Source organism: Schistocerca cancellata, chromosome 1 (assembly GCF_023864275.1).
Source record: "Schistocerca cancellata isolate TAMUIC-IGC-003103 chromosome 1, iqSchCanc2.1, whole genome shotgun sequence".
NCBI lineage: Eukaryota > Metazoa > Arthropoda > Insecta > Orthoptera > Acrididae > Schistocerca > Schistocerca cancellata.
In genome coordinates this window covers 514,863,850-514,883,282 of record NC_064626.1, presented here as the reverse complement: position 1 = coordinate 514,883,282, position 19,433 = coordinate 514,863,850, and the positions used below count along the sequence as shown (strand labels likewise).

The 19,433-nt window shown below is 39.2% G+C and overlaps 1 protein-coding gene across 6 annotated transcripts in view; it reads right to left on the bottom strand.

Annotated features, from left to right (window-relative positions):
• LOC126178436 (uncharacterized) overlaps positions 1 to 19,433 on the bottom strand; it is a 290,068-nt gene that overhangs the window by 14,414 nt on the left and 256,221 nt on the right. Inside the window, exon 8 of one of the 6 annotated variants that reach the window (XM_049924533.1) lies at positions 12,581 to 12,688. The exons of the other annotated variants lie outside the window; for them this stretch is intronic. Coding sequence (XP_049780490.1) covers positions 12,588 to 12,688 — 101 coding nt within the window. The 3' untranslated portion in view covers positions 12,581 to 12,587. The remainder of the gene's footprint in view (positions 1 to 12,580; positions 12,689 to 19,433) is intronic. 6 annotated transcript variants of the gene reach the window in all.

Below are 19,433 nucleotides of genomic sequence, written 5' to 3'. Positions count from 1 at the left end.
AAGCTGTGCTGTAGGGAAGAACAGACTCTCCATAGGCCTCCTGTAAAATTGTATAGGCCTTAGCTGAAGATTTGTTGAGACCAAAGCAGAATTTCAAAGCCACATATTGTTCCTCACGTATTACCTCCATTGCAACAGTAGTTGATACTGAACATGTCTGACCTTGCCTTGCCTCTTACAGGTGGGAATCAGGAGTCCCAACAATGAAACTAATATGGTGTGTTTGTTTCATATTAAGCTAACAGAATATCATAAGATTAAATTTTTGCACAAGAAATTATGACCATAAAAAATTATGATCGTTCTTTATTGAACAGCCCTCGTACAATAGAAGATGGGTGGGTGGCCTTGAGAGATGAAATAGTGAAGGTAACAGAGGATCAAGAAGAATGTAATAATTCCCATGCTGAAGGAGGCAAGTGCTGAAAGATGTGAATATCACCAGACGATCAGTTTGGTAAGTCACAACTGCAAAATGCTGACACAAATTATTTGCTGAATATTGGAAAAAAAAAAAAAAAAAAAAAAAAAAAAAAAAAAAAAAAAAAAATTGGTGGAAGTCGACCTTGTGGAAGATCATTTTGTGTTCCAGAGAAATGTAGGTACACATGAGGCACTAATGACCTTTTGATGTAGCTTAGCAGATAGACTAAATAATGGAAAACCTAGATTTGTAACATTTATAACTTTAGAGAAAGCTTTGACAATATTAACCGGGATACACTCTTTGAAAATGTACAGGTAGTAGGGATAAAAACACAAGGAGAAAAAGATTAATTGCAACGTATTCAGAAACCAGATGGCAGTTACTAAGAGGCAAAGGACATGAATAGTCAGCAAATGATGATTGAAGGGATCACTGTGTAAAGTAGAAATCTATGAATATCAGTCACTGAATGCTGGCCCCTGTTTTGACAGGACCAGAGATGGAATCTTCTTACACATCAGTCAGGGAGCCAAAGATGGTGTAATGTAGCACTGAAACTGGCAGCTCAAATAAAATAACAATTGGAAATTTTAGATGGCTGAAAAATGTTTTGATTTCACTTTTTTATTTGAAATGGAAGCGGCAATTGAGAAGAGAGTGAGCCATGATTGTGGCCTATTCCCAATGTTATTCAATATATACACTGAGCGAGCAATGACATCCAAGAAGAAACTTGGAAAGGGAATTACAGTTCATAGAGAAGAAATATAAATTTTGAGGTTTGATGATGAAATAATAATTCTGTCAGGAGCAGGAAAGAAATCTGCAGATCAGTTGAATGGAACGTATAATGTTTTGAAAAGAGGTTATAATATGAGCATCAACAATAGTAAAACATGGTGATAGAATGCCGAATTAAATCAGGTTATGCTGAGAAAAGTAGATTAGAAAATGAGATACTGAATTTAGTAGATGAGTTTTGCTGTTTGGCGGCAAACTAACTGCTGATGGCCAAAGTAGAGAGGGTATAAAATTCAGACTCATAAGCAAGAACATTTCTCAAAAAGTGAAATTTGTTAACATCTAATACAAATTTAAGTGTTAGGGAGGCTTTTCTCAAGGCATTTGTCTGGAGTGCAGCCTCGTAAGCAAGATAAAGGTGGTCAATTAACAGCTCAGACAAGAATAGAATATAAGTTTTGGGAATGAGATGGAAAACAAGAACGTCAAAGGTTAGATGGGTGGAGTGAATATCTCATGAGGACTTACTGAATCACACTGAGAAGAATACAAATTTATTGCACAACCTGAATAGAAGAATGGATCAGTTAATATGACATTTGAGATTGCAGCAGTTATACAGAGATGAAGAGGCCAGCACAACATGGACTACTGTGGAGTGTTGCACAAAACTACTCTTTCTACTGGAGACCACAAAAACTATTAACAACAATAACTGATAATAACATTTAATCTGCATCTATGATAAAAACACTTAATCTACATCCATACTCTCCAAACCAATGTAGAATCCATGCCTGAGGATGCCTAAGGTTGTACCACATATTAGGGTTTTCACTTCCATTCATGTATGAAATCCAAGGAGACTGATTTCTTAAATGTCTCTGTGCATGCAGTAATTATTACAATCTTGTCTTTATGGTATGTAGGGGAGTGAAATATAATGGGATGTAATATATTCCTAGATTCATCACTCAATACTGGTTTTGTTTTCACAGGAAACTGATATCTTCAAGTTTGAAATAGCTCCTAATTTTCCAAATCTTTATGACACTCTCCCACAGTAGAGCCTCTTACTCCTATTTGGTGTGATCATCACACATGTGAGCATTATTGTCGGATACGTCACACAGTTGTTTTGTAACCAGTCTCCTTTACTGACTGATAATAAAAGTATCCTACCGATGAACCACGGTCTACCACATGCTTTATCCACAACTCTGTCAATGATCAACATATTTCAGGTACCCAAAAATGGTAGCATCTGGGTATTAACTGAATAGATTGACTCACTGATATTGTGTTTACAAGAAATTATGATTTTGCATTTTGTGAAGTATACAGTTTTTAATTTCTGAATATGTGAAGCCAGTTACTAAACTTTGCACCACATTGAAAACTTAGCTGGATCAGACTAAATATTTGTGCATTTTTTTTGGACAGTACTTACTTATTGATAACTGCATCATCAGCAAAAAGTCTGAGATTACTGTCCACAGCGCCTGCCAGGTCATTAATATACAACAAGGACAGCTCCATACTTTCTAACATCTGGCTGAAGTTACTCCCAAATCAGTAAATGACTCTCTCAGCCAAGATAATATCCTGCATTCTCCCTACTGAGAAACACTCAACCCCACAAATCTCATTTGACGCCCAACAAGACCATATTTTTTGATAAGTGTTGGTTTTGTACTCAATTAAATGCTTTTCAGAAGTCAAGTATTACTTCATCTAATTGATTACTCTCATCTTTGACTTTCAAAACGCCAAGTAAGAGTTAAGTTTTACATGACCAATGTTTTTGGAACCAATGCTGGTTGACATAGGGGAGGCGATTCTGTCTGAGATACCTCATTGTGTTTGAGCTCAGAATATATTATAAGATTTTACAGGAGACGGATGTTGATCACATTGGATGACAGCATTCTTATAGAAGAATTTGACCATTTTCTTCCACCTACTGGGCAAGGATTTTTGGTTGGGGGATCTGTATGTCATACATTATGTTTAAGAGAGGGACTAACTCAGTCATAAAAAGTGTCTAGATACAGCTTTTGCTCCACTGGCAGCCTTTACATTTGACCAGAATATCTTTAGGTTTTGTGAGACCTCTTTTGATAAGATTTTACTAAAGAATCATTTAAGGCATCACACATTGTCCTGAAACCCAAACACATTTCAACTGGTATCTTTTTTTGTATACTCCTATGCTTTGCTTTACATCTGATTTCACAATGCTATAAAACTGCAGTGCAATACAAAAGACCTGAAGAGGGTCAATACCTGGTGCTGGGATTGCTGACTGACCCTCACAATAAAGAAATGTAATATTTTGCATATAAAAAGCAGGAAGCCCAATTATTACTTGGTTGCACAAGAAACAATGGCAGCAGTCACATCCATTAAAGATCTGTGTGAATTTTTAAGTAGTTTTTCAAAGTGGAATGGCCACATAAAACTAACTGCAGGTAAGGCAGAAGCCAGACTGAGATTCACCGGAACAATCCACAGCCGGGAATGAAGCAGCTTACAAAACTGTCATTTGTCCAATACTTAAATATTGCTGATCAGTCTGAGAGCCACATCAGATAGGATTAATAGGAAGAATAGAGAAGATCCAAAGAAGAGCAGCACGTTTTGCACAGATTCATACAGTAAGTGCAAAAGCATCTTGGAGATGCTCATTCAACAGTAATGGCAGAGGCTACAAGAGAGCCATACTGCATCACTGCATGGTTTACTGTTAAAATTCCGAGAGTGTTTCTTCCTAGAAGAGTCAACTCATATATTGCTTCCTCCTACATAAAATTCACAAAAAGGCTTTAAAAGTAAACAGAATAGAGGGGAAGTGATAGTAGTACACAAAGTACCCTTCTCTGCCACACACTAGAAGATAGCTTGAAGAGTATAGATGTAATGTTCTTAGCAGAAGTCACTGTTTCTTTACAGAGAATATATAGCATGTAGGGTCCTTCACATCATGAACTGATCTCCTAGGTGCATATCTATCCAATTATTGGTCAACAACACTTCTAAATTGGAGCCACAGGTCCTCTATATGCTCCTACCCATAGCTAAGGGTTTCAGTTCTTTCTTGCGATATGACTCTATGGCCTCTTTACTGTGCATTCTGCTAGTTTTCTGTCAAACTACTTGTGTAAAGGAAACCAGCCTCATTGAGTGACTGTAAGGTAATTTAGAATGACTTACATAAAATTAAAGAGACCTTTGGAGAAACGAGGGCCACTTGTATGAATTTCAAGACCTCAGATGGAAACCCAGTTCTAAGCATAGAAGGGAAAGCAGAAAGGTGGAAGGAGTATATAGAGGGTCTATAGAAGCACGATGTACTTGAGGACAATATTATGGAAATGGAAGAGGATGTAGATGAAGATGAAATGGGAGATACGATACTGCGTGAAGAGTTTGACAGAGCACTGAAAGACCTGAGTTGAAACAAGTCCCCAGAGTAGACAACATTCCATTAGAACTACTGATGGCCTTGGGAGAGCCAGTCCTGACAAAACTCTACCATCTGGTGAGCAAGATGTATGAGACAGGTGAAATACCCTCAGACTTCAAGAAGAATATAATAATTCCAATCCCAAAGAAAGCAGGCGTTGACAGATGTGAAAATTACCGAACTATCAGTTTAATAAGTCACAGATGCAAAATACTAACATGAATTCTTTACAGACGAATGGAAAAACTGGTAGAAGCCAACCTCGGGGAAGATCAGTTTGCATTCCATAGAAATATTGGAACACGTGAGTCAATACTGACTCTACGGCTTATCTTAGAAGAAAGATTAAGGAAAGACAAACCTTTGTTTCTAGCATTTGTAGACTTAGAGAAAGCTTTTGACAATGTTGACTAGAATACTCTCTTTGAAATTCTGAAGGTGGCAGGGGTAAAATACAGGGAGCGAAAGACTATTTACAATTTGTACAGAAACCAGATGGCAGTTATAAGAGTCAAGGGGCATGAAAGGGAAGCAGTAGTTGGGAAGGGAGTGAGACAGGGTTGTAGCCTCTTCCTGATGTTATTCAATCTGTAAATTGAGCAAGCAGTAAAGGAAACAAAAGAAAAATTTGGAGTAGGTATTAAAATCTATGGAGAAGAAATAAAAACTTTGAGGTTCGCCGATGACATTGTAATTCTGTCAGAGACAGCAAAGGACTTGGAAGAGCGGCTGAACAGAATGGACAGTGTCTTGAAAGGAGGATATAATATGAACATCAACAAAGGCAAAACGAGGATAATGGAATGTAGCCGAATTAAGGCGGATGATGCTGAGGGAATTAGATTAGGAAATGAGACACTTAAAGTAGTAAAGGAGTTTTGCTATTTGGGGAGCAAAATAACTGATGATGGTCGAAGCAGAGAGGATATAAAATGTAGACTGGCAATGGCAAGGAAAGTGTTTCTGAAGAAGAGAAATTTGTTAACATTGAGTATTGATTTAAATGTCAGGAAGTCGTTTCTGGAAGTATTTGTATGGAGTGTAGCCATGTATGGAAGTGAAATATGAACGATAAATAGTTTGGACAAGAAGAGAATAGAAGCTTCCGAAATGTGGTGCTACAGAAGAATGCTGAAGATTAGATGGATAGATCACATAACTAATGAGGAGGTATTGAATATAATTGGGGAGAAGAGGAGTTTGTGGCACAACTTGACAAGAAGAAGGGACCGGTTGGTAGGACATGTTCTGAGGCATCAAGGGATTACAAATTTAGCACTGGAGGGCAGCGTGGAGGGTAAAAATCGTAGAGGGAGACCAAGAGATGAATACACTAAACAGATTCAGAAGGATGTAGGTTGCAGTAAGTACTGGGAGATGAAGAAGGTTGCACAGGATAGAGTAGCATGGAGAGCCATATGAAACCAGTCTCAGGACTGATGACCCAACAACAACAATACTTATAATGAATGTGGGTGAAGGAAGATGTGTGAAACATTGCCTCTGGCTTCAAAGAGGAGATAATATGCGCAAACAGGATGAAACTTTCAGTTGCTTTTCAATGCAATATTGATGGTATGATATTGGATATAATCGTAATTAGTAAATACCCATGTATCACACTGAAAACTAATGTCAAGTGTGACTACATATAAAATCAGTTTCAAGAAGGGCAAATTGATTATTTTGAGTTATTGAATAATTGTGGAAAAATGCACTCCAAGTATAAAGGCACCCACAGGTAAGTCTTGTGTGACCTATTCCAGTGTAGTACCTGAGTTTTTGGGATCAAACCCACATGTGATTTAAGGATTTACAACCATTGATTCAGTATGCTGCTGTAATCTTGAGAAAAAAGCAATATTACAATATTCCCTGCTATTTGTAAAACTCTCTCCTGCATTCATATCTTTATTATCAGTTGATGCTTAAGATCACCATATTAAGTTGAGGTGGGCTTTGGATCTTTTTCAGTAAATGAGTTAAAATTGTTTACTTTAAGAAAAAGATATTGTGTTCTGCTTATGACTACCTATATTTTACTATGTGGTATTTGATGTTGCACAAGTAGAGAAGAAAAAGAACTAGTGTGTTGGTAGAATAGAAGGTTGTGTAGTGCTGGAGGAAGAGCAGAGAAGGGGATAGGCAGGCGGAGGAGGACAGGGTTAGTGGGGTTGAGGCCAGGATGGTTATGGGGACATGGGATATATTGCAGGGAAAATTTCTACCTGTACATTTCAAAAAGAGCTGGTGTTGGTAGGGAGGATCCACTGAAGTGAAGCACATTGTGCTGGGCAGCATGTTCAGCAACTGGGTGGTCCAACTGTCTCCTGGCCACCGTTTGTTGGTGGCCATTCATATGGACAGACAGATTGTTGGTTGTCATGCCCACACAGAAAGCAGCACTGTGGTTGCAGCTTAGTTTGTAGATCACAGCACTGCTTTCACAGGTAGCCCTGCCTCTGATGGGATAGAAGATGTCTGTGCCCAGACTGGAGTAGGTGGTGGTGGTCGTAGTGATGGGAGGATGTGTGGGATAGGTACTGCATCTAGGCATCTTGCGGGGATATGAGCCATGAGACAAGGGGTTGGGAGCAAGAGTACAGAAGGGACAAACAAGGATACTGCATAGGTTAAACAGGTGGCAGAATACCACTGTGGAAGGGGTGAGAAGGATAGTGAGTAAAGAGTACATAAGGGATAAACAAGGATATTGCATAGATTAAATGGATGGCAGAATACCACTGTGGAAGGAGTGGGAAGGATAATGGGTACAATACTAATTTCAGGCCACAATGAGAGGTGGTTGAAATCCTGGCAGAAAATGTGACTCAATTGCTTCAGTATTGGGTGGTACCAAGTTATGAGGGGAGTGCTCCTTTGTGACCAGGCAGTGGGCATGTGAAAAGCAATATGTGAATGGAGAGACAAGGCACACAAGATTTGTTTCTGTATGAGGTTGGGAGGGTGATTTCAGTCCATGAAGGTCTCAGTGAGACAGTTTGTATATTGGGCAAGGAACTGCTCATCACCACAGATGGGATGACCATGGGTGGCTAGGCTGTATGAAAGGCACTTCTTGGTATGGAATGGATGGCAGTTTTTGAAGTGGAGGTGTTGCTGGTGCTTGGTAGGTTTGATATAGATGGAGGAACTGTTGCAGCCATCCTTGAGGTATAGGCCAACATTGACATTGACATTGTTAGGTTGAGGAAGACCAGGTGAAGTGAATTGGGGAGAAGATGTTGAGTTCTTGGAGGGATGTGGGTAGGGTGTCCTCACCCTCAGCCCACATCACAAAGATGTCACCAATGACTCTGTCTTCTGTAGCACAAGCTGCAACATGGTCATGAATAAAACAGTGACCCAAATATAGAATAAATTTCCTTTACTTTAGGTCTATGGTCACAAATTTTTGTTATCAGACTACCGGTTCTGGTCTATAATGACCATCTTCAGATCTGTTCTACATAATCATGTCCTAATGTACTGCATTCATAGTGGCATCATCAAATATTAAACACAAAATTAGCACCAGCATCGTCAAATATATATAAAATGTGGTGTCACCGCCAGACACCACACTTGCTAAGTGGTAGCCTTTAAATCAGCTGCGGTCCGTTAGTATACGTCGGGCCCGCGTGTCGCCACTATCAGTGATTGCAGACCGAGCGCCGCCACACGGAAGGTCTAGAGAGACTTCCTAGCACTCGCCCCAGTTGTACAGCCGACTTTGCTAGCTATGGTTCACTGCCTACTTACGTTCTCATTTGCCGAGACACTTAGCATAGCCTTCAGCTACGTCATTTGCTATGACCTAGCAAGGCGCCATTACCAGTTACTATTGATAGTGTGAATCATGTACCGTCAAGAGCGACATTCACCATTAATGGATTAAAGTTAAGTATTCCACCAGCTATGTACGTTTTTTTCTAAATTCTAATTTCCTTGTCCTGTTCCAGACCTCACGCCAGCCTGCGTGAGCTAAAACGCATGCCTTTCGGCCTCCTCTAGTAACACGGTGTTGGCTCTCCTGCCGACCACAACATAAACAATAGCATATGCAAGAGTCATCAGGACAGATGTGAAGGTGGTCATTATAGGCTGAAACCGGTAATCAGATGACAAAAAATTTGTGACCATAGACATAAAGTAAAGGAAATTTAGTCTTCTGTAGCACCACATCTCAAATGCTTTGATTCTCTTCTGTTCTGATTACCCACAGTCTGAGATTCACTACCATACAATGCTATGCTCCAAAAATTCTTACAAATTTCTTCCTCAAGTTATGGTCTATGTTTGATATTAGTAGACTTCTCTTGGCCAGGAATGCCATTTTTGCCAGTGCTAGTCTGCTTTTGATGTCTTCCTTGCTCCATCCATCAGGGGTTATTTTGCTGCCTAGGTAGCATAATTCCTTAACTTCATCTACTTCTTGATCAATATTCCTGATGTTAAGTTTCTCACTGCTCTCATTTCTGCTACTTCTCATTGCTTTCCTGTTTCTTCAGTTTACCCTCAATTCATACTATGTACTTATTAGACTATTCATTCCATTCAGCAGATCCTGCAATTCTTTTTCACTTTCACTGAGGACAGCAATGTCTTCAGCAAATCTTATCATTGATATACTTCCACCTTGAATTTTCCAGTCATTACCCTTTCTTTTATTTCCATCACTGCTTCTTCAGTGTACGGACTGAATAATGAAAGTGAAAGACTGCATCCCTGACTAACACCATTTTAAATCTGAGCACTTTGTTCTTGTCTTTCAGTCTTATTGTTCCCTCTTGGTTCCTGTATACATTGTACAGACCTATTACCCACCTTTCTCTATAGCTTACCCCTATTTTTCTCAGAATTTCAAACATCTTGCACCATTCAACACTGTTAAATGCTTTTTTCAGGTTGATGTATCTTATGAATATCAGAACTGCCTCTCTGCCAAACTGGTCATCATCTAACACATACTCAATTTTCTTTTCCATTATTCTGTATATTATTCTCATCAGTAACTTGGATACATGAGCTATTATGTTGAGTGTCCAATAATTCTCACCCATGTCAGTTCTTGCAGTCTTTGGAATTTTGTGGATGATGTTTTTCTGAAAGTCAGATGGTATATCGCCAGAGTCATACATTCTACACACCAATGTGAATAGTAGTTTTGTTGCCACTACCCCAATGATTTTCGAAATTCTGATGGAATGTTATCTATCCCTTCTGCCTTATTTGATCAAAGTCTTCCAAAGCTCTTTTAAAATCTGATTCTAATAATGGATCCCCTGTCTCTCCTATATCTGCTCCTGTATCTTTTTCTATCATGTCATCAGACAAGTCTTCCCATTCGTAAGGCCTTCAATGTACTCTTTCCACCTATCTGCTCTCTCCTCAGCATTTAACAGCAGAATTTCCACTGCATCCTTGACAGCATTCTTGCTTTATTTTCACTGAAAGTTGTTTAGACTTTTCTATGTGCTGGGTCAGGTGTACAGGTTGTGGATAACAAGCTGAAGGTGTCATTACCCAAGAGCAGAGATTCTCTCAGTGGAGTTCTTCATCACTTTGATTTTCAACTACAGGGATTACCCGCTGGAGGGACTCCACCTGCTGTCAGCTTTGTCCACCTATAAACCCTGCTACAGTGACCCTATTCCAAAAATCCAAGAAAATCACCAATTTCTCCTCAAATGCTTAGGACTATCCCAAAAGCTGTTTCCTGAGTTCTCTCCTCACCCCTACCACTTGCTGCACACCTACCTTTTACATGCTTCCTAAAATCCATAAACTTACCCATCCAGGATGCCCTATTTTGTCTGGTTTCTGTGCCCACTCTGATCTCATAGGCCAACAGCTTCAGCCTATTATCCATAATGTACTGTTCTATATCAAAGACATAAACCATAATTCCTGTTCTTTTACCACATGGCACTGCTTTACTGTTGATGCCACATCTCTCCACTATAATCCCCAATGCTCATGAGCTTGCCACTACAGAAAAGTATCTTTCCCAATGTCCAATTGACTCCAAACCTACAACCTCCTTATGGTCACCACAACCAAATATATCCTCACCCACAATTATTTCTCCTTGAAGGAATTGTCTACAAACAAATCCATAGTATAGCAATGAGCACCTATAAGGTGCCATTCTATGCCAACCTACTCATGGGCTGTCTAGAGGAATCTTTCCTAACCACCCTGGCCCGGATTCTTTGAAGGCATCTTTGTGATCTGGACTGAGAGTGAGGACACCCTCCTGGACCACTACTCCTTCTCCCCATTCCCTTCACCTGGTCCTCCTCAACACAACAAATTGCATTCATCAATGTTGGCCTCCACCTTAAGGGTGGCTACATCAGTACATTCGTCAGTATCAAACCTTCCAAACACCAGCAATACCTCCACTTCGACAGCAGCCACCCATTCCATAACCAGAAGTCTTCGCCGTGCAAGCCAGCGACCAATGGTCATCGCATATGTAGTGATGAGCAGCCCTCACCAAATATACCAAGGAACTCACTGAGGCCTTCACAGACCGAAATTACCCTCCCAACCTTGTACAGGAAAAGATCTCCCATGCCTTGTCTCTCTTGTCACCAGTCACCTCTCACATACCAACCAACTGCCTACAAAGGAGCTCTCCTCTCATGACACAGTACCATCCAGGGCCAGAGCAACTGAATCACATTCTCTGCAAGGATTTCAGCCACCTCTCACTGTGGCCTGAAATGAGGAATATCATACCCCTATCCTCCCCACCCCCTCCACAGTGGTATTCCATCACTTGTTTAACCTACACAATATTCTTTCTCATCCCTACTGTATTCTTGCTCCTAACACCCTTGTCTCATGACTCATATCCCCACAAGAGACAGAGATGCAATACCTGTCCCTCACATCCTCCCACATCACCTACTCCAGTCCAGTCACAGGCACCTCCTATCCCATCAAAGGCCTTTGAAAGCAGGCATGTTATCTACAAACTAACGAGCAACTATAGGCATGACAAACTACAAGTTATCTGTCTGCATGAATGGCTGTCAAGCATGTTATCTACAAACTAACGAGCAACTATAGGCATGACAAACTACAAGTTATCTGTCTGCATGAATGGCTGTCAACAAACTATAGCCAAGAGACAGCTGGACCACTCAGTTGCTGAACATGCTGCATGCTGCACAACACAATATGCTTCACTTCAGTTTCAATGACTGCTTCACAGCGTGTGCCATCTAGATACTTCCTACCAACACCACCAACACCAGCATTTTCTAATTGTGCAGGTAGCAATTCTCCCTGCAATATATTCTACAATTCCATACACTCCCCTCCAGACTCAACCTTGCTAGTCCCAGTCTTCCACCTACCTATCACCTTCCCTGCTCCAACTCTAGCATTACATAGACTTCTATTCCACCAATGCACCTACTAATATTTTTTCCCTTCTCTACTTTTCTCCTTTTCCACATCTGCTGCTCCCCCCCCCCCCCCTCCAAATCTCATGACTGCACCTAGGAGCCTTACCACGTCCACACCATGCCATTGCATGCTACTGCAAGCAGCACTGCACCTTCCCCCCCCCCCCCCCCCCCTTCCTGTTCCCCACCCCATGCCGTCTCCTTATCCTCATCACCCAAACCAGATTGCTGCTCCATAGTCTGACCGCCATAGCCAGAGACAGTTCTCATGTGAGTGGGAGTTGCACTTGAGTGACTGTGTGTGTGTTTTCAATTTTGTAGGAAGCCTTCTGGCCAAAAGCGTAGATGTAGAGCAGTCTTTTCACTGTGCTTGTCTGCAACTCAACAGCTCTATATGGTGAGTAGCAACCTATCCTTTTCATAATACTGTAATTAATTTGGTTGGTTGTAGGTAAATGTCTGTAGCCTATGTTACAGTACCACAGCACACTGATAGAGGAGCCAAAATAAAATGATGTGACCCACCTTGGCTTTAACAATGGATTGCACCATTTTGTTCATGGCACCTGTCACAGTGTGCTATGGTACCACAGCATGAGAACTTAAACTTCAAGCAGGGTGGCAGACACATACCTGCAAACAAACAGAAAATTAGTCACATAAAATTCTTGTTTTGAGGTGTAACTTTATGACTGGCCCTTGTACATTCTAGCATAATTATGATTAGTCTTGGACAAAACTTTAGTTCCAGAAAATCATAACTGGTAATCCCTTGGCTCTGGATGCATGATTCCCAACTATAACTTCTCTCTTTTGCTTTGACAGAAAATTGATCTTTTTTAAGCTTGATTAAATCAGGGTGTAAACTCCAAAACCAAGTGTCACCAATGATATTTTTCTCACAACTTGAAAATAAGGTACTATTAAAGTGGGTAACAATTACAAGACCATATCTTCAATTACTCTTACCATATCCAAATGCCTCTAGACAATTCCATAAAGGCAACTTCAAAAGTGAGGAAACTTTATAGACAGTTCAAGCTTCTTCATGTCACACTGAAGGATGTTACTTTTCATTCCATAGATCCAATGTGATGAGATACTCAAGGGTGTAGAAAATGCCATAGAAAATACATGCCCCATGACAAGACAAATTGTTTCATCTATTGGCACCTAAAATCTGTGTCCTTATCTTTGATCACACTGAAATTAGAAAACTTTTCTCTTTATGGGTATGAATGTGCTTGAATGGAGGTCACATCACCCCATGATTTCCAAAGGTGCAAACAAATACAAAAAATATGGAAAGTGGCATTTACTGTGTTACAAGTGATAGTGATAAATTCTTTGCTGTTACAGCTACCATACAAAACAGAAGTGAATCTTTGAAAATGTGATGTATCTCTCTCAGACTGAAAATTCTACCAAGAAAATAATGATCACTGTTCTCATCAGCAGACTATTTTGGAATTTGTGATGTCTGGTACTCAAGGTATGGGTGAATAACAATGATCTTTTCACAATGTGTTGTTGCATAAGTTTAAATACTCAATATTCAATACAGACTGGAAAAAAATTTCATTGGCTTAAAATGACTCCACTGGCTCCAACAAATATCTCAAAATAATATAAAGATCACAGCATCAATGAGGCAATCAAGGTCATGGTGGGCAATTCAGTGAGATTCTGTGACCATAGAATCATTTTCCATCACACCACATTTTCCTTCTGCCTTTTTCTCCAATGAAGTGTTGAATGAAGCTGTAATCCTCACTTAGGAGATGTGCCCACACTGCTTTTCTATTATTTGAGGGTAGGTACTATTTAGAGATTTTTGCCAACACACTAAAGTACCTCACAACTGAGTGAAATCTTCTGGATTTTCAAGTTGTGTTACTCTGAATAAAACTGTCAAGCTTTTTACAACAGTGTCTGCCATTGTGATCAGGATTACTTGAAAACTGAGGAGATTTTATTCAGGTATACCTCTGCATAAAACTTCCGAAGACATACATCTCATCATTTTCACAACTTCTCCATGCCATCTGTAGCATGCTACTGTAGACCAAGTTTCAAACACCTTCAACATGTTCATGGATGATCTTTCAATGTGTGTGATTCTACTCCACACAGTAGTAGCACTGATAACACATAACAGTTCACAATATGCAAATGTGTAATAAAATGAAGATCAAAATTACATCACTGATGTTCCAGTTTTTAAATGCTGACCATGCTATATTACTCCTAGATTTCATCTCTTAGTAAAGACCCTTTTTGCTGTCAACCATCAAACTTTTTGTCTCAATTTGATGATTCTCTCAAGCATATTATCATCGAAGTTGATAATCTTGGCCCCTCTGATTTTCTTGCTAATGATCACATTAAAATAGATACAGTTATTGTCGTATCATGTGCAAGAAGCTGCAGACTTTCTATTCTACCAATGAAAACAATCAATTATTGACAAAATAATTTAATTGTATAGATAAAACATCTACTCACCAAGTGGCAGCAGAACACACACATAAAAGACAGGTGTAACTGACATGCTTTCGGAGCCAGTGGCTCCTTCTTCAGGCATAAGGGCTGAAGTGGAAGGAAGAGGGGTGAAGTAAAAGGACTGGAGAGGTCTAGGAAAAGCGGTAGATTTCAGGAAAGTCATCCAGAACCGTGGGTCAGGGGAGACTTACTACACAGGATGAGAAGGAAAGATTCTTTCCTTTAAATGTGAACCATTAATTGATTGTTTTGTTGATGTTGTGGTGTCGGCCACCACAGACACCACACCACACATGTCACTTCCTAATACAGACGTTGGCACCAGATATTCTGAGTACCACTGCCAGAGGCAACCACACAGCAATTATGGCTGCCTGACAGAAATGCCGTCCTTAATCAATCCAGGCAGTTTGCCCTAACAAAGAGTATGACACCACACCATGCTGTTGTCAGCCTCCTTGAGTCTTGTGTCCTACACCTGTGAATACACAGCGTCTCCCTCAGTGTTTACAGTGTATTACAGATTTGCACTATCTGGACTATACTTGGATCTGCCTGCACTTGTGTTCTGCAACCCACTGAAATTAAGTAAATGATTTTTACCTAACTGTAGTCGTGCCTTCATTCTCTGCTTTCTGTCTTTAGAACCCATGCATTGCTACAGTATACAACAGATGTTATTTAATGCTTTTCAAAAAATATGAGTAACTATAGAATATAAGTTCAACAGTGTCAGAGATAATATACATCCCCGTTTGGCACTGTTTAGTATTCTGATGTCATGTGAAATGTGGCCTCCAACCTTGATATGTGTCATTGGTTCCAGAAAGCTTTTCAGTTATGCTGAAGTCTTTATTGAGAAGGACTGTGAGTTTAAGCTGATGGATACGGATTTACATCTACATCTATACTCTACAACCCACTGTGAGGTGCATGGCAGGGGTATGTCCTGTTGCACTAGTTGCTAGTACCACCACCTGTTCCATGAATGTATGGAGTGCAGGAAAATGATTGCTTAAATACCTCAGTGCATGCTGTAATTAGTCTAATTTTGTCTTCACAAATTGCAGGGGAGCAATACATAAGGGGGTGTGGAATATGACAACATCATCATTTAAAGATGGTTCCCAAAACTTTGCAAGTAGGCTTTCACAGGATGGTTTGTCCCAGTTTACTTCTTTCGGCATCTTCACGACTCTTTCTCATGGGTCAAACAAACCTGGGACCAATTGGGCAGTCCTTCTTTGTATCCATTCAATAATACCTGTTAGTCCTATTTTGTAAGGGTCTCACACATTTCACTAAAATTCTATGATGGGTCACATGAGTGTTTTTTATGCAGTCTCCTTCATAGACTGACTGCATTTCCATGGTTTTCTACCAATAAACCACTATCTCTCATCTGATTCACATACGACTGAAACTATGTGATTGTTCCACTTCATATCCCTACAAATTGTTATAACCACACATTTGTTTGAGTTGATTGATTCCAACTGTGACTCACTGATATTATAGCTGTACAATATTACTTTCTTTTGTGAAGTGCACAATTTTACATTTATGTACTTTGGGGCAAGTTGCCAATCTTTGTACCACTTTGCAAACACTCATGAGTCCAACCACAAATTTTGCTTGATATCTCATTTGATCACACTTTTGATGATAAGCTTAATTGTAGTATTGAGTCAATTGCTTTTCAAAAATTGAGAAATAAAGGTGTGGTGTTTAGTGCTGTCAACTGCTTTTTCATAGTCTATCAAACAGCAAAGATATAGTTGTCATTTCTGTACAAAGACCTGAATAAAGACCATCCCAAAACCAAAATCCAGCAGTGAAGTATTCTCAGGAACATTTTTAGAGTGTGCCTCATTGGGCTGATTAATCTTTAGTTAAAGCAGTGTTTAGCAATACACTTCTTGAGCAGGTTTCAGAAGGCAGATTTTATCCATTTGTGAGGTATGTGGCTGATGATGTAAAAATGGGCTGAACAACTTCAGAAGATGTCAGTATTGTTTGTCAACAAATCTGGGTACCTTTGGACTCAATTCAAAGGTCCAACTGCTCTTTCACATTTTTTCTGATTTAAGGCTTCCCTTCATAATTTCTGGACACACTAATTCCTCTGCATCAACATGTGTTGATTATGTGTCATTGAACAGGTCTGTAATTTTAACTACCCAAATTTTCAGTTGCTCTTCTTTATGTACCATGAGCTCATTGTCATTTTTTTACATTTCCAGTTTACCCACACTTCTTTTGTTTCCTTATTCTTCTCTTGGTGGGTTTTGAATGCTGCAATGAGCTGCTTTATTTTTAAGTTTTCATTCTTACATTAACTGCAGGTTTTTGATAGTCAACCAGACTTTTAACAGTTCAAAAGTCTGACAAACTTGCCAATCAACTTCTCTTTCCATAATGGCCTTCTTAACCTATTTCCAGGTTTTAAACACATTTTGTTCTTACATTCACAATTCTGTCATTGAGAGTAGCTGCATATCTTTTTTTAAAAATAATATCAACATTTTGAAGTAAATTATGGACACTTGTTATTCAAATGCTTTTTATTTCACAGCAAATGGGAAGCAGCATTAGAAAGTAGCATTAAAGGGATCACATCAGGATTCATTTAGAATCATTCAGTGACAATGCAGCAAACCTGAAGCAGGATGTCCTGATGGAAATTTGAAGTCTTCTCCTCCCAGATAGAAGCCAATTGTCTTAACGAATGTGCAACATCACTTCACATCATAACAGAGTTAGAATTTTTGATTAGTTCTATATTTAATAATTTACATTCCAAGTTTGTAGTGCATACACAGAATTTTGAAGACTGGGCAGCTCTTATAAGTGACACAGATTACACTGATTGCAAAAAGATATTGGTTATGAGTATTGTCTTTGATTGGCTCATTAAAATATCAGCAGGATTTTTTAAAATATGGTCGATTCCTAAAAAGTATTTTATCTTTTTGGTACCCTCAGCTGTCACCTACAGCCTAGTTACTAACCTCACAGTAATGTTTTATGAGTTGCCGACCTTCCAGTATGTGAGCAACAAATCTATGGACGATCAAACCTTCAGTAGGTATCATGGTACCATGTGGCACTACACTCACTGTATCTCACCTCTGCAAGTCATGTGCCACCATCGTGCTTTCCTTGTATTCTTCTGCTGGACAGTTTTATATGATGCTGCATGGCTACACTTGAGGCAGTTGACATTGGAAAGTCATAGTTCGCAGGTCTCTAAGCTCAACGCCAACCGTGTAAGTGGCCCCTAAATCGGAGTTCCATTCACTAAGTGAGCAGTACACTGCAGGTTTCATGCCAGCTATGCCTGTGGCTCAAGGACTGGAGATCACTGCCTCTCATGCCAATGCAAAGCATGTACCTCAATCACAAACTATGTCCATGTACAAACATTTACCAGATATGTCCATGATACCTCATTAGGACAGATCAATGAAACTTCAGTGAGCACAGCTAGAATAATACATATGTCTCATACCTTCTAAGAGAGCAATACTAAAATTGTTCAGAAGATTAATAAAGTTCCATTGTTGTTTGGCAACCTGGGCACATCCATTCAATAGCAGTGTGCATCTCTTAACAAGGATACAACATTATTAAACTATTTTTAACAAACACCAAACAGCTGAAACTAGGCAATGAACTTGGGGAAGACCTCTAAATTTGTGCACATAATGATGGCACTTGACAGTAATACATATGATGGATTTGTTGGTGCAGAGAAGAAAATAGACATACCAAGACATGAACAACTAACTGGGTCTCTGTACCTCTACTGGCTACTAAACTCAACCACTGAAGTAGCATGAAAAAATTTTAGTGATGTTGCATTTATCTTATCTTAAATAATGACTGTGGGGACATGATTCAGAATGAAGTACTGTGATTTAAATCCTGTGACTATTCTCTGTTCAGATTTAGCAGATATAGACCAAGTTTGTATTGTGTTACAGAAATAAAGCAAAAAATGCAAGCCTTTCAGTTTATACATGCAAACTATTTAAAAATGGATTTGCAATAATGAGCTGGTGGTGACTGAAAGGGCATATTCTTGTTACTGACAACACAAATAATTTAAAGTAAAAGATAATTTTCATAATAAAGTACAATTCCTTTTTCAACATTTTGGTATCCTGGCCAGTGAAAAAAACATTGTGACTCATTTGAGGTCTGTACTCAGCCCTACATAAATAAACAGAGTAGCATCAATAAAGCTCATGCCTTCAGATTAGATTAGATTAGTACTTGTTCCATAGATCATGAATACGACACTTCGTAATGATGTGGAATGTGTCAGGTTAATAAAAGGTGTCTATACAAGATATTGCATCACACAAAATATTACATGACACTTAATATTTTTAATTTTTTTGTGGGGGTTGGGGAAATTACCCACTTACTATATCCAAAAATTCATCTAATGAGTAGAAGGAGTTGCCATTAAGAAATTCTTTTAATTTCCTTTTAAATGCTATATGGCTGTCTGTCAGACTTATGATGCTATTAGGTAAGTGACCAAAGACTTTTGTGGCATTATAATTTACCCCCTTCTGAGCCAAAGTTAGGGTTAACCTTGAGTAGTGAAGATCATCCTTCCTCCTAGTGTTGTAGCCATGTACACTGCTATTACTTTTGAATTCGTTTGGATTGTTAATAACAAATTTCATAAGTGAATATATATATTGTGAGGCTACAGTGAAGATCTCTAGCTCTTTAAATAAGTGTCTGCAGGATGATATTGGATGATCTCCAGCAGTTATTATGATTACACACTTTTTGCAATGAACACTCTTTTACTCAATAATGAGTTACCCCAGAATATGATGCCATATGAAAAGAGAAT